The 14,573-nt window shown below is 49.2% G+C and overlaps 3 protein-coding genes across 8 annotated transcripts; 2 read left to right on the plus strand and 1 right to left on the minus strand.

Moving 5' to 3' along the window:
* Window positions 1-1,198: 1,198 nt before the first annotated feature.
* On the plus strand, window positions 1,199-4,697 carry LOC101760129. The gene is made up of 3 exons (XM_004983968.3): window positions 1,199-1,510; window positions 3,831-3,928; window positions 4,228-4,697. Exons 1-3 carry the CDS (start codon window positions 1,459-1,461, stop codon window positions 4,447-4,449), a joined length of 372 nt encoding a protein of 123 aa, XP_004984025.1. The 5' UTR covers window positions 1,199-1,458; the 3' UTR covers window positions 4,450-4,697.
* A 1,621-nt stretch (window positions 4,698-6,318) lies between these two features.
* Window positions 6,319-8,613, plus strand: LOC101760540 (heavy metal-associated isoprenylated plant protein 32). The gene is made up of 3 exons (XM_004983969.4): window positions 6,319-6,555; window positions 7,193-7,274; window positions 7,419-8,613. The coding sequence occupies exons 2-3, from the start codon at window positions 7,193-7,195 to the stop codon at window positions 8,291-8,293; spliced, it is 957 nt and encodes a 318-aa protein (XP_004984026.1). The 5' UTR covers window positions 6,319-6,555; the 3' UTR covers window positions 8,294-8,613.
* Window positions 8,614-10,109: 1,496 nt separating this feature from the next.
* LOC105913617 lies at window positions 10,110-13,668 on the minus strand. 6 transcript variants are annotated; one of them, XM_022823324.1, is made up of 3 exons: window positions 11,991-13,668; window positions 11,813-11,904; window positions 10,907-11,605 (listed from the first exon to the last, which is right to left on the minus strand). In XM_022823324.1, the coding sequence occupies exon 1, from the start codon at window positions 13,550-13,552 to the stop codon at window positions 12,740-12,742; it is 813 nt and encodes a 270-aa protein (XP_022679059.1). In that variant the 5' UTR covers window positions 13,553-13,668; the 3' UTR covers window positions 10,907-11,605; window positions 11,813-11,904; window positions 11,991-12,739. The 6 variants fall into 6 exon arrangements, with proteins under 6 accessions (XP_022679056.1, XP_022679059.1, XP_022679060.1 ...); XM_022823325.1 differs by having other exon boundaries at window positions 11,981-13,668; XM_022823321.1 differs by lacking the exon at window positions 10,907-11,605 and adding an exon at window positions 10,110-10,484 and having other exon boundaries at window positions 11,813-13,668.
* Between the last annotated feature and the right edge of the window lie 905 nt (window positions 13,669-14,573).

A 14,573-nucleotide genomic window follows, 5' to 3' on the forward strand; every position in this document is an offset into this window, starting at 1 on the left:
AACGAGGTGTCATTTTAACAAAGGATAATTTAACTAAAAGGAACTGGGAGTCAAAAGTGTTGTTTCTGTGATTGTAATGAAACAATCAAACATCTCTTTTTTAATTGTCAACATGCTAAAGACATTTGAAGAATTGTTCAGATAGCTACTGGGTTAACCCTCCAAAATTAATAAGCCATATGCTTGGAAATTGGTTAACATGCATTGAAAAAAGATAAAACTTTAATCTCTGTGGGGTGGCAGCTCTTATGTGGGCTATTTAGTGTACATGTAACGATTTGGTGTTTGAGAAAAAAACGTTTCAATTCATTTATGAGGTCATTTTCAGGGGAGCATATTGACTACGATTTTGGTCCCTGTTGCAGCACGAGGACACAAGGGAGACCATTTATTCGGCAATCAAAGCACTAGAGATCGTCGCTTTGGATATATTCGCCAAGAATGGATGGAGAAATAATAATAGACTATGCTTTTGAATTATTCATGCTCTATGTGTACTCGTTTCCCTATTTTTTGTGTTCAGCTTCTAAGCTGAGGATGATGTAAAAACTTGGCTGTGTGTTGTCGCAGAGGTAGGAACTATTTCCTTTATTAAAAAATATAGGTTCTTCATCGTTCGTAGATAATGGCAAACCTTCTGTGCATTTAAATAGGAATCGGATTGTGCTACTTCCTAGGATTCCAAAAGCCAATGTAATGGCCATCCAAATAATATAATTTGAATTATGGCCCATTTCAATATCATAGCTGATTTTCGTGTTGAACCAATTCAATGACATGCCCTACAATGTTGGCTATACCCTATTAATCTTAGAAAATTCAATTCTAATAGAATTTTTTTTGAGACTATTTGAAACAAAGAAATGCTTGATTCATATGGATTGGGCTATTCCAAAGGAACTTCGGAGGAAACTAAACATGAGGTGCATGTACATCTGTTTCCTATGTTTTCCCCTTTGCCTCCAAAGGCTTCTTTTCAAATTTTCCTGCGTTTTAGGATCCTGTAAGGTTTGAATTGACAGTGCATTCCAATTCTTAAGTGTTTCTTGTTCCTTCAGTTTGAGAACCTTGAGTTCCAACTTCCAAGGGAGATGAACACAGTTCGCTCAAACACAAGCTGCCCACACGAAGATCATGACACATGGAATGGGTAGGACTGCAAAAAATTTGAGAGAATAGAAAACCAGGGGTATAACGGGAAGACCATCCACCCACAGATTCCAAATCCCATCTCGACGTTCTCGAGTTCTCGTCGTCTCTTCCATCGCCGCTCGCCAAATCGACGGATACCCCCTACCCCCACCAGCCGCAGCCGCCCCCCGGATTTCGAGACCGGCGGCCGCCTAACCTCTCACCGCCCCCTTCGCCTCCTCGCAGCCACCGCCGGAATCCTTCAAGAAGGTTACCTCGGGCTCTCGCGCCCAGCCTCATCCGAAGTTCGATGTCCTTTTGTGCCCGATGGATCCGCACCCCCTGACCGGCCCCGCCGCGTCCGACGCCGACGACTGGGGTAACTTTCTAAATTCATTCCCGTCCCGCCTCATTCTCTCCACGTTTTTTTTTTCATTTCTAGCTTGGTTTGGTTTTCTTTTTTCTACTAGGAACGAGTTGGGTTTGGAAACTTGACATCTGAACCAGCCTTAGCAGCACTTCGCAACAAGAGAAAGTGGTTTGGGTCAGTAATGTTAGCCTTTAGGCTGTGCATTGAAATACAGTATTAGTCTGGTTAGTATTGACGTGGTGCTATCTGGCGCAGTGGGGTAGAGGATGAGCTCCGTTACTGGAGTCTGGATGGTCTACTTGGTTGACTTTTTTTTTTCTGAATTAGGTACATCACGCGATTTGGGGGAAGAGGGAAAGAGAATATTAATCTTTGGCAAATGTATGCACACAAAATTGGTTATGCACACAAAATTGGTTGTGTTATGCTTAGTAAAGAATCCCGGGGAAGTTTGCCACCATCAGAGACATCTCAGACCTTGCTGTTACCCTATTTCAAAAGCGTCAACAGGACTAGGTTCGTTGAGATAGCAACAGAAACGAATATTCAGTTTTTCTTATTGCAATTTGGTACATCCAATATAACATAAAAACTTGCTCGTGCTTCATCTCTTAAATTGTTTGTAGTTAGCTTTAGCAACATAGCCATGTCAATATCCCTTGGTCACTTATCAACAATTTGCCTCGCCTTAGGTAATGAGAAGAAACAAGAAATTGTAGGTGAGAGCTGGTAAAAAAATAAAGTGGTATAAGCATTGACAAAATTAAAAAGCTCAGAGCAGATGATGGCGAAAACAATCCTGATGAAGTGCATCCATACATATTTGGCTCCCTCTGAAAACAGCTCATCATATGTTTCTGGTTTGATATATCCAATGTATGAGGATTGTGAGATGAGATGCAATGAATAAATCTTGATAAATTTGGTGCAATTGTGCCTCAGCCATGTCCTGTAGGGTAGAGTTGGTTGAGCGTCAATAATTGTGGAAGAACAGAGTTTTGGTTCCAAGCATGAATAGGTGCTTTGGTTATATGTTTCAGATGCTGCTGTCTAATGTGGCCCTGTTGTAGAAAGCGCTTTCTGTATAGGCGTAGTCATGTAGATTTGTCATGTGTGCGGAGGGCACATGACATCTCTAATGACGAGTTTGCATAGCATCATGGAAGTACTTTTTTTTTCTATGGACCAATAAACTCAGTTTCTATTACTATTATGTTGTAATTTATTTCTTTGCGTGCTGTCTTCGCCTACAAGAATGATTTGGTTCATTGAGCTTTACTGGTCACCTGAATTGGGCTAGTTTTGGGGTGTCGGATGAGAGACTTTCAGCACTTTTGGTTGTGGAGAGACTAGAGAGGCTTTCCTGGCCTCGCTTTGCCAGACGAGGCTTGCCTTGCCCACGGCGGAGAGCCGTTGCGGCTTACTCACTTCAGCGAGGAAAAACTTGCACAGGCCCCATGGCAAAACTGCAAGGAAACCAAACACGTTCCTTTGCTCCGGTTTCTGTGCGGGCAAGGCCAGGCAAGGCTCGCCTGTGGAACCAAACACGCCCTTTATTGATTGGTCATTGGTGATAAATATGATGTGTTTTTTGGATTTGGTGTTAGTACACACACGTCGATGTCCTGGTCCAGCAAGTCGAATAATAGGTCAGTGAAATACCATTTTATTTGCCCTTTGTTTGCACCTGAAACAGGGGCGGTGCACGCCGAGAGGTCTATATAGGGATGATAATGAGAAAGTTAGAAGACTTGCAGTAGAGGATAGTGTGTAATGCTCTAAAAGATGTATGCAGTGACAGGATGGAATTGCTGTCACTTTCTGATTTCTGCATTCTCCTTTGCCTGAGCGTTTGTTGCTTCCATATTCTGTTAATCTGTCCTTGCTATATCTGTTATTAGTTAGATCTTGTTTATACTTTACTAATCTGATTATGTAGGTTCCTTATTAATAAGTTTTTGTGCATTCTTTGGGTCATCTTGATGTTTAAGTTCGTTTCTTTGTACTTATCTGCACTCCTTATATGGTTAAGCTTATTTTAGGAAATAAACTATGGTCATGGTCCCTGAACTCTAAAATGCTGGAGGGAAGGAGGCGTCAGCCACCCTGGTTTTGTTCTGACTGGTATTTTGTGTTTGTGTTTTATATGGCTTCAAAGCTGGAAGTTGAAAGACAGACTAGGAAAAAAACTTAGGTTGAAAAGTGGACCTTTTTCTTTCTTTTTGTTATTTTTTAGGAAGGTATTGTTCAATTTATTATTTTTAGAACTAAGTGCCTGTTGGTTTTTTAGGGAACATATTTTTCACATGCTATGTGTTACATTTCACAGATAATGATGACTTTGTGATCCCAAGCTTCAGTGTTGAAGAATCCAATCTCGGTGACTGGGAAGCTGCACGGGCTTCTGATCCTCAGCCACCTCCAAAGGTTTCTTTCTAATCAGGCTGTTCTCCTTGGTTGTGTATGACAGCTAAACACCAGCATAATTTAATTTTCATTGCGCCGTGAATGAGGACTGACTTACTGTAAGCTGTAAATTAACATGGCACTGGCCATGTTTAAGAAACATGCTTGTTGTGCTGACCTAGGGGAGAGTTGCATATGGCAAAATTGATGTTTTGTACTATTGAACAGCAGCAAAGCAAGAAATCTGGTTGTTCCACTTGGTAGATAATCATTGCCCATGCATACCTATTTGTTACATTGCTGCTTTTTTTTTTCTACAGGCCACTAAGGACACAGAAAACATCTATCTTGGACCACACGGTGCACCACCATCCCGAGCTAAGAAGCCAGAGGACACTTCAGCTACAACTGGGTTCCGTGACAAGAACAAAGCCAGGGAAGCTGATCAGAAGGTGTCTGGAGCTGGCCGGAACAACAAAGGAGACTTCCATCGCCACAATGGTGGCAACCATGCCAAGGACCCCTTCAAGAGAGGTGCTTGACCTTGTGTCCTTCACGGCTCGTTCCGAGTGATACCTTCTGCCCTGCCAGCAGCTTGACTGAGTGAGAAAGCCTGGCGATTTATCAGTGTACTCCTGGGAATTGTTTGCCCATAAACTAGGAGCTGCAGGAATTCCTGATCCTCTGGATATGTACGACCAGCACGCTGCTCCGGAACATTGCGTTTGCTTTGATGGATAAGCCTCGCTGAGACAGGTGGTTGAGGCGTTGCTTTGCAGGTTTGTGTCCATTGCATCTGCCTCTTGGTCTCTGGTCCAAGCAGGGACACTCGGGGGACGCTTCATGATGCTTGCCATCATCAACCTGTTAATGTTTTCGTCGGCTCTTTTCATTATCCGTGATGCTTACGGGCCGTACGCGGACGGTGCACGAAGATGCTCTGGAGCGTCAGTACAAGGGAATCAAAGCTGATGTTAGGTTAAAAAAGAAAGCGTGGAGCCCCAGGTCGAAGCTTCTCAACGTACTGCCCGTTGTTGATGATAAAGTTTTGGAAAAGCTAAACGTTGCCGGAACCTTTGTTGTTTTTGCAATGGGTGATGCGAAGGCCGGCCGGGAATCCTGATCTGAATTTGCAATCGGTCCCAGATGCCAAGCTTTCAGGATACTGCGAAAGGCAGGCAGGCCTTGCATGGGCAGAGCACCGTCTCGATACCGACGGAGGACCGGAAAGATACTAGGGTCAGAGTGAGTCAAATCGCTGGTAGGCAAACCGGAGGATGCTGCGTTACATTGCACGTTGGTTGATGGTTGTGTTTGGGACCGAGGAGATTTTGCTACCCGTCCAGGTTCAGCACAGCTTCCGCTTTCTAGGGCTTTGCTCGTCGGTGGCGTAGGTCCGGAGCTCTCTTTCCTGCTGCAGGGCGAGAGCGAAGGCACACCAGCACGTCAAATCGATCGGTACATCATGCATGTCACGACGCTCCTAGCAGTGCACATTGATTAATCGGTCGGCAATCATGGGTGACACTGGTAGTATCTTGTATGTGGAGTGGTGGTAATCCTTCTTCGCCTAGCACTAGCAGCATCAGTGCCCACCAAGCAAGTCACGGATACAACCAGCCGGGCCGGTATGGCCGAGGCCAACAGCCCCACGACGCCGCTCCCACGAAAGCTACGTGAGTACGTGACACTCGTTTTCACTCCCTCTTCCTTTGTTGCAGCCTCGGTAGCTTTATAGCTAGCTCTGTGGGAGATAACAACAACCAACCTCTGAACCTCTGGAACGGGAAATTGGGCAGGCCGGGCCTAACCAAACGATTGGTGTCAGTGCCCACTCCACTAGCCTGGGGCCAGGGACAGGGAGGGTTTGCCACTCAAAGCGGCATTGCATTGCCTAATTCCCGGGGTACTGCTACTAGTGGCGCGGCCAGCCGGCCATTCAACCATTCACACGTTGCGTGCAAGAAGCTTGCATTATTTGTTCAAAGATTCATTGCAAGCTTTTGGTTAACTTAATCCACTGCATGCTATCCCAGGCGAGTGAGTTGCATTGGTGTCGCCGCTCAACAAACTCACTTTTCGCTAACTCCTCCTACCCTGTAGCGATGATCGAGACCTTGCTTAGATGGTAGCGGATGCCGCGGTCGACATGAATCTGGTCTGGGTGCCCGCAACCCGCTTTGGGAGTACAGTTTTCCCTTTTTTTTAAAAAAAAGTAAAAAGAGAGTAATCTTACCGCGGGAATAATACAGAAGGCTAGCAGGAGCAGATTAATTAAGCAGCTCGTGGCAATGATGGTTGTACCGGTGGAAAAGGGCGGCGATAGACAGGTGGTTTAAGCCGGGGGCGGGCCCACGTGGCGGCCAGAGCTAGTCTGGTGCTTATCTTAGTAGCTGGGAGCACTCGAGAGCGTCACGCCGCCAGCCTCTGCCCTGCCCTTGCCAGGTTAATCACCCTGCCTCTGCTCTGGCGTCTCAACAAAAGGGAGCTGAACTGAGCTCAGTGCTGGGAGGCTCCCACTCTCTCGCCCACCACCACCCTCCTCTCCCTTATCTCTTCCCCCCGGGCAACCTCCTGCTTCCTCTGTCCTCTGCACCTGCAACAAAGGTGGCAAGGCCTTCTCCAAGCATCCATAGCAGCACCCCAAGGTAAGCAAAGAAACCTCCTCTCTCTCTCTCTCTCTCTCTCCCTCTCCCTCCAACTCCCTTTCTGATTTGAGTCCAAAGGTTAACCGAGTTTTTGTTGCTAGTTTCCTCCCCTTTGTACTACGACTTTCTGTACCTTCCAAAGATCGTGTTTCTTAGCTTTCAAGAAGGCAACTTAGTACCAGAAATTTAGACGAAGAGGAATTTGTGCTAACGCACTGTTTCAAACCTCATCCGAGAGTTCACCTTGTTTGCTTGCATTTTCAAACCAGACCACGCCATGTATCTGTTCCGGGATCGCTTGGTGTCGGCGTCATGCCAACTCCCGGTGTGATTACGCATGGCTTTCGAGTGTGCTCCCTCCACACTCAAGTACCACGCGCGAAGTAGACAGCAAGCAACGTGCGATTCCTCTTCCCTTTTTACAAAAAAAAAAGAGGACCAACCACCTAACTGGAAACAGTCCTAGTTAGCTTGCAAAACACTCTGCCCCCAAGCTATTAGCTAGGATGTCGATCATGTTACTGTAATCACTGCTACGGCTCCTCTGCTTCTCGTGGAAAAGATTCTTCAGTTGCCTTTCTTTAATCTTTTTACTACTACATTTGTATGAGATTGAGATCCCAAAATTTGCATTCAGATGTCGACGGTTGTCATGAGAGTGGATCTCGAGTGTGAGAAATGCTACAAGAAGATTAGGAAGGTCCTCTGCAAGGTCCAAGGTTTGCCTTCCTCCCAAATTCTCTATCACAAATCTCTGCTCTCCTCCAAGAAAATTGCCTAAATTACAACAAAAGAAAGGGGTGGTCTAACTCAATCCATGATGAACTGATGATCCTCTGTTTCCTCACTCTGCTCATGGACAGACAAGGTGAGCATCAGGACCATCACCTACGACGAGAAGAGCAACACGGTGACGGTGTCCGGCCCCTTCGACGGCGAGGAGGTCGCGGACCGCCTCACCCACAACGCCGGCAAGATCATCACCGACATACACGTCGCCGGGGTCGGTGCCTGGGGCGGAGGCGGAGGGAAGCAGAAGCACGGTGCCCCCGCAGCCGCCGCCGCCAAGGCGCCCAAGCCCGGGAAGGGTAACGACCACGGTCATGGCCATGGCCACGGGCACGGGAACGCCCAGGGCAAGGGCCACGGCGGGCACGGCGGTGGAGGCCACGGCGGGCATGGCGGTGGAGGCCACGGCGGCGGCAAGGCGAAGCCGGAGAAGAAGCACGTCAAGTTCGACGACGACGACGACCTGGACGACGACGACTTCGACGATTTCGACTTCGACATGGGCAAGCCGGCGGGCGGTGGCGGGCACGCGCACCACGGTCACGGGCACGGCCACGGCCACGGCGGCGGCGGCAAGCCGAAGATCATCACCACCAACACCCCCGTGGCGGCGCGTCTCGAGGCGCCCCGCACCGGCCCGTCGATGTCGATGGCCGCGGCGGCGCCCGTGCGGATGCCGGGGATGATGCCGCCGATGATGCCGCAGCACCAGCATCAGCCGCAGGCGCAGGCGCAGGCCGCGCCGTCCATCTGGCCGGCGCCCGCCCCCGAGTGGGGCTACAGCGCGCAGCCGTACGGCGGCCCGCCCGCCGGCGGGTACTACGGCGGCGGCGGGCCCGCGGCGTACGGCCACGCCGCGTACGCGCCGTACGGCGGCTACGGCAGGAGCCCGTACGGGCAGCAGCAGTACTACGAGGAGGAGCCCAGCGCCGGGTGCAGCGTCATGTGATCGTAGCTTTGCGCGTGGAATTTTATTCAGCTGGGTGCATGATGCCTTTTCGTCTCGGAAATATACGAAGATCTGCAGCTTCGTCGTGTTGTTCATTGTAAAATTCCTAGTAGAATATGTTAGGATGTACCGTATTTTTCACTTCCTTTTGCTTTGGTTCATGGTGTTGTGTTGTGTTGGTATATGAGTACTGCTCTCTTTTGTATTTTGGAGGGATTAAAGTGAGTAGACGTGTGAGTGTAGGATGAAGCGCCCCGTCGAATGTAAAGCTGAACAAATCGTATATATGCTATGCTTGTGTCCGTGTTTTTATGTATTTACGATGGATTTTTGTACAGGTGTACAAATACTATTATTGTAACAATCTTGGAGCGTGATACGGTGGGTCTGAGCAGCACGCAAGGCGTTCCTGAATTGAGCATGGAAAAAGCTTCCTCTGAACTTGCTCTACTCTTCTCGCCTCAGCCATCAGGAATGGTTTAGAGATGGTCAGCCACGCCTATCACCATTCATCCATTCCATATCTCGTAGCGTACGGATGTAGTATGAAAAAGGTGAATGTGATGATCCTGTAAGTACGTGGATGATGTGTTAGAATGGGGCAGGGCAAGCCGGCCAGGAAGACGGCAACTGCTTCTGATGCGACCATGAACGAGGAAGCCAGTTTCTGCTCATTGAATCTTTTTTTAAGCATTGAATTCGTGGACGACAGCCTACTGCCTATTCGGCTGGACTTATAAGCCGACTGAAAAGCTGAAAAGGGTGATTTGTTATGAGAGAAAAATACTGTTTGGTGGCTGATAAGCCGGTTGATAAGCTGAAGCGAACAGGCCGTACGACTTCCGCAAGTTGGTTAAGCTTGATAGCTTTAAGACCCAGCAGGCCCAAATAAATATAATTATTTCAGTATATTACATTCAACAATTTCTAATAGTTGGATAAACATATGAAATATTAGATTCAACATTTTCTAAAATCATATCAACATTTTGTAACTACCTTCAACATTTTCCCTAGCCTATTTCAACATTCGAGAAATGTGGATTCAACATTTTTATAAACAACAATCAACATCTCAAAAATACACTTCCTCTGGGCGCGCTCGCTTCTGCTTCTGCTACAGCTGCTCGGCTGCAGATTGCAGCTCATGCAGTTTCAGCTAAAAAATAACTACGCAACTTTATCTTGAGGCATAAAAAAATTACACAGCAATTCTTACCTGACTGCAGCTGTTTTTGTTTCCTATTGCAGCCGCCGACACCTAGGGCGCGCATGGGCCGCGGCGGATGGCGGCACGTGGGGGTGCGCGAGGGCCGTGGCGGCGCGGGCAGGCATGGCGGACGGCGGGCAACAGCAGCAGGACGCAGCCGCGCACGTGTGCGAGAAGGAGCCGCACTCGGCGGCAGCGGAGTGCGGGCCGCGCGGGCAGGAGGCCGGCTCGTGAGGCACCAGCGGCGTGGCCGTGTGGGTGGGAGAGAGCAAGGAATGTGCGGATGCGGCACATCAAACGGGTAAAATTATTGCATAAATCTCAAACACCGGAAGCGCATATGGCCGTGTTCCGACGACAGAAGGCTGGTGGCCCGGCCTACGTATTCCTGTGTGTTCTTGACTATTCAGCCCACATAAGACTAAGACCGGCCCAATTACGGCCTAAAATTACTGGCTAGGCTAAATTCCCCAAAAAACTCATCATGCATTTTGTTCAAAAGTTTGCTTGGCTGTCCCAGAACAATCCGCCTGTGGTTTTGTAAAGTCACTGTTAATTAGCTGCACAGTTACTTTCCAGTTGATTGCTCCAAAGAAAAGACTGATCTGATCTCCAATTAGTGTAAACCGAACACCATCAGAGTTAAAAGGGTTGCAGAGGGTAGCAGGAACAGTTCGGCCGATGCTAGCTTTTCATGAAACGTAAAACGAGCACAAAAAGGTGAAGGGAAACCTACCCATACCCAGCTAGGTATATTGGCCGTCAGCCGCGCCCAAGTGGCCAAGTCCAAAGATTTGAGCACTCGATTATGGCCCTCCCGTTTACCTGTGAATCGTCGTGTTTGCTGACAATTTCAAGAACATGTGACCTTTACTAGTAAACCGCGACGTCGAGTGGCTCACTAGTGAGTAGTGACTCCGTGTTCTGATCGTGATTGTACTCTTAGGAGGTGTTTGGATACCACCCGCTAAAGTTTAGTACCTGTCACATCAGATGTTTGGATACTAATTAGAAGTATTAAACATAGACTAATTACAAGACTAATTGCACAGATGGAGTCTAATTCGCGAGACGAATCTATTAAGCCTAATTAGTTCATGATTTGACAATGTGGTGCTACAGTAACCATTTGCTAATGATGGATTAATTAGGCTTAATAGATTCGTCTCACGAATTAGCCCAAGAGTTCTACAATTAGTTTTATAATTAGTTCATGTTTAGTCCTCCTAATTAGCATCCGAACATCCGATGTGACACTGCTATAGTTTAGCATCTGAACATCCGACGTGTCGATTTCAGTTAAAGACATCCTTTTAAAACAAAAGTTTCAGTTAAAGGGTCAACTTAACGTAAATCAACACAGGCTGTCAGAGAAAGATTTTCATTATTAAGTTTAGCAAACCTTCCAACAAAACTACATGCCGCCTTTATTTGAATAACACATGCACAACCAGTGAGCAGATAGCATTTCACACATCAGGACTAGGCTGGGTAGGAAACTACATCACAAAACATGATACTAATTTTTGAATCTTATAGAGAAGCAACATAGGAAAATTCATATAGCAACCAAAAGAGACACATGGTTTAGATTCATCAAGCTGAAAAGAAGAACTAGCAAAAACAAATAGCAGGGACACAGTGCAGAAAAGATGTCCAAGAAGGGGTAGATGATAGTCATAGCCTCCACATGAAACTTCATAGGCTAGTTACCATCTAATAACGGACAAATTGCAGCAACAGAAATTAGCATATATTCAGGTGGAAATCACAACTATAATAATAATAAAGCACCAATATTAAATTGCACAAAAATAAGACCATGGCTCTTTCCAGTAGTATCTCTTCCCAGCCAGCTCAAACAAATAACTAGACAGCTAAAACACCCGCATGCACACTAGCAAGACAGGTAGCCAAAAATACATGGATCCGAATTAGTAAAAAAAAATAGAGACAAGACAAGAATCACCAAAGCAAGTTCTAATTGTTTCTCACATCCTAACTCTCACGAGTTGTTCAGGAACCCAACAATTTGTCCAGGGTGCAAACGAATCAGGTCAATGCGACTCACATCCTAACTCTCAGTCTCTCACTAGTGAAATCTGAAGAAAAATACAATGCAAGTTAGCACTAAAAATAGCTACAGATCAAGTAGTTGGCTGCTGAATCACAAAACAAATCACATCCCTAATAATAACCCTACCACGCTCAAGAGGAGCTCAAACAAATTTGGGGAAAAGAAAGAAAATGACAGGGAGGAGATTTCATTTATGTGTTCATGGCTTGCTCAAAGAAATCACAGGACAAACCTGGGATTCAATGGAGCTTCCTGAAGGGAATGGTGCTGCGGACTCAATCTTGTGCCAGGATGGTTGATTCGCGCCTCCAGATCTACTTGTACCTTCAAATGAACAAAACGAATCAGAAAATTAAAAGAGGGGAAGGAGGAGAAATGGTGATCAAATCAGAGAAGGAACTGTAGATAACAGAAGGGTTTGATTTGTGCCGGAGATCGATGGAGAAGCAATCCCCCGGGCCAGCGGCGAACATGGAGTCGAGTGGGGTTCTTCACAGTTCACACGGAAGAGGCGAGAGGATAAGGCAGCAACAGTTACCGGGTAGTCGGATGCACGTCCAGACCCGTGAATGGCCTGAGCCCGCGCAGCGAAAGAAATGGAGGAAGGCCATAGCACATATCTCAAAGCGGAATCGTGTGGCTCAGAATTCGACAGATTTTTAGGAATAAATCCGATGACAGATATTTAGCAAAACTCTTTATATATGTCTTAAAAAAACGTAGTCAGGCGCGCAATGTCCACGTCAAAATGGTACCCTCTCGTATTACCACTGACTTGTCGTGTTTCGCGGAGGTCTTTTGTACGCGATCGATCTTGACTCCTGCGTCAACGCTCAGCAGCGACGGCGACGACTTCCTTTGCTCTGCCTCACTTCTGCTCTGCTTCTGCTCTGTTTACGTGCTTACCACTCTGTTTGCGCCTATTGTTCACTTTTCGGTGTATGGAAAGTGGGTTTAAAGAAAGGAGAGCTGACTGAAAACAGAAAATGATTTGGCCTATGAACAACGACGAAAGATTTCGTCCGGCAAAACAGAGGAACACCCACACCCACATCAAAGTGCTCGAAGCCACCTAGGCTAGGACGCACGCACGGGTCGATCGACGGGGAGCTTGTCATCACAGGTTTCTTTCTGTTACTACACGGATCGTTTTTTTATGCTAGCATGTTGTTATCGCTTGGGATTGGGACCCTGACGACCTGTCCAGCTGCAGGCTCTCATGCCGAATCTTGCTCCACTGCTTGGCGATGAACTCCTCGATCCTCCTGTCATCGGCTAGCTCCGGCGTCTCCTCCGCGGCGGTGTCTACGTCCCGCTCGTCGCTCTTCTCGCCATCCGTCGTACTCGCAGAAGTCAGATGAAGCTCAACGACCGCCGCGGCGCGATCATGGTCGACGAGGACGATCTCTTTGCTGGTCAGAGGCGGCTGCTGCTGTTCCGGTTGTTCGGCCAATGCTGGCGCGGCGCGTGGGATCGGCGCCGCGGCGGCCGCTGGGTGCTGCTGGGCGCTTCGCCGCGCCTGACGACGCCTGACGAGACGATGGCCGCTCCCGTCGGCGTGCGCGTCCTGCTTGGCGCCGCCCCGCGGCCGCCGCCACACGACGATGCTCCTCTCCGCCGCGTCGGTCAGAACAGGAGCGCAGCAGGCGCCTGCATCAGCGGCGTCGGCGACGACGGCGGAGGCTGTGGTCGCGGTCGCGCCGCGGCGGCGAGCGGGGGCGCCGAGGACGCCGGCGTTCCTGAGGATGACGAGGAGGATGGCGTGGCAGAGCAGGACCATGTTCCTCCTGGTGGCGAGGTCGAGGAGGCCGCGGGCGTCGGGGAAGCGGTCGAGCGCGGCGAGCAGGAGGTCGGCGAGGGTGCCGCCGCCGGGGCGCCGGTCCGGCGGCTGGAGGGCGAGGAGGAGGAGGACGACCGCGGAGAAGGAGAAGAACAGCGCCGTGGTGTTTGTCTCGGCGCTCGCCTTCGCCATGGCCAGTGGTGAAGCTTGCTGAGCGCAGCGGAGGTCGCTGGGGGCGGCGGGGAGCTCTGTCCTGTTGCTTGAGCGCTATGGCCACGAGCGAGCTCGGCTTGTAGTGGTGGTTTGCTCCTGCTTATATAGTACTCCGTCGTTGTCGTGGCCGGGGGAGGGGGAGTGAGCCTGCCAGCCAGCTCGGGCTCGGAGTAAACCGTGGGGCCCACCCGGCCCGGCCCGCTGCTGGGCCAAGGAAGGGGACGAAGACTGACCAAGACTTTGACTCCTTCATTGTATACTTCGATCTCTGGAATCTGGAAGGCGATTTGCTCTCAATCTCATCTCATGGCTGCAGAGGTGACCGCGTCCACACATGGCGTGGCATGGCATTGGCATCCCATGGTTGGCGCGTGAGTGCAGTGGTGCCTGCTTTCCGGTAGGGGCGGGCTCGTTCAGATCGGAGGGACCTCACCTCAGTGAGAGATGATGGAGACTGGAGTTCCACGGCCCGGCGCAGGGTTCACGCCGTCGTACCAGCCACCAGATTCGCCGTGCAGACCTCCTGCAGCGCAGTGTACCAGCACGGGCCACCGTGCGCGACGGGGTCAGGCCAGATCAGGTCCGGTCAGCCGCCACCGTGCAGCAGATTCAGCAGCAGCTCGGGCCCTAGTTCTTGTACCCCGCTTGCTGCCTGCTGCCGAAGTGGCCGCTAAACCATCAAAGGCCCGTTTGCCTCTCGGCAATTTCGCGGCGGCCGGCGGCGAGCCGGGTGTGCTGGCTGAGCTGATCTGGTCCACGTGCTCACCTCGAACTATCACTTCAGTCCGTCATCATCAGTGGAGTGATTATTCGTTGCTTGGCTTCCTCATGATCGATCCGCGGGGAGTGAGAACGCATGCTCCTCTTATTTTTCCGCTAATGACTAGTAAGATTTTACAATGAGAAGTCTTGCTCGCCTTGACTTCGCAGTTGACCCTTCTGCTCCAAGGCTTTTGGTTTAGTCGAGAGCGACCGTGCTCAACGGCAGCGCGTGCTACCG

The sequence above is a fragment of the Setaria italica genome, chromosome IX, assembly GCF_000263155.2.
Source record: "Setaria italica strain Yugu1 chromosome IX, Setaria_italica_v2.0, whole genome shotgun sequence".
Taxonomy (NCBI): domain Eukaryota; kingdom Viridiplantae; phylum Streptophyta; class Magnoliopsida; order Poales; family Poaceae; genus Setaria; species Setaria italica.

Coding starts and splice junctions, on each gene's coding strand:
- LOC101760129 (XM_004983968.3), top strand. CDS start 1,459: ATGGATCCGCACCCCCTGACCGGCCCCGCCGCGTCCGACGCCGACGAC. Junction 1,511..3,830: donor GTCCGACGCCGACGACTGGG/GTAACTTTCTAA, acceptor TACATTTCACAG/ATAATGATGACTTTGTGATC. Junction 3,929..4,227: donor ATCCTCAGCCACCTCCAAAG/GTTTCTTTCTAA, acceptor TTTTTTCTACAG/GCCACTAAGGACACAGAAAA.
- LOC101760540 (XM_004983969.4), top strand. CDS start 7,193: ATGTCGACGGTTGTCATGAGAGTGGATCTCGAGTGTGAGAAATGCTAC. Junction 7,275..7,418: donor GGTCCTCTGCAAGGTCCAAG/GTTTGCCTTCCT, acceptor GCTCATGGACAG/ACAAGGTGAGCATCAGGACC.
- LOC105913617 (XM_022823321.1), bottom strand. CDS start 13,552: ATGGCGAAGGCGAGCGCCGAGACAAACACCACGGCGCTGTTCTTCTCC.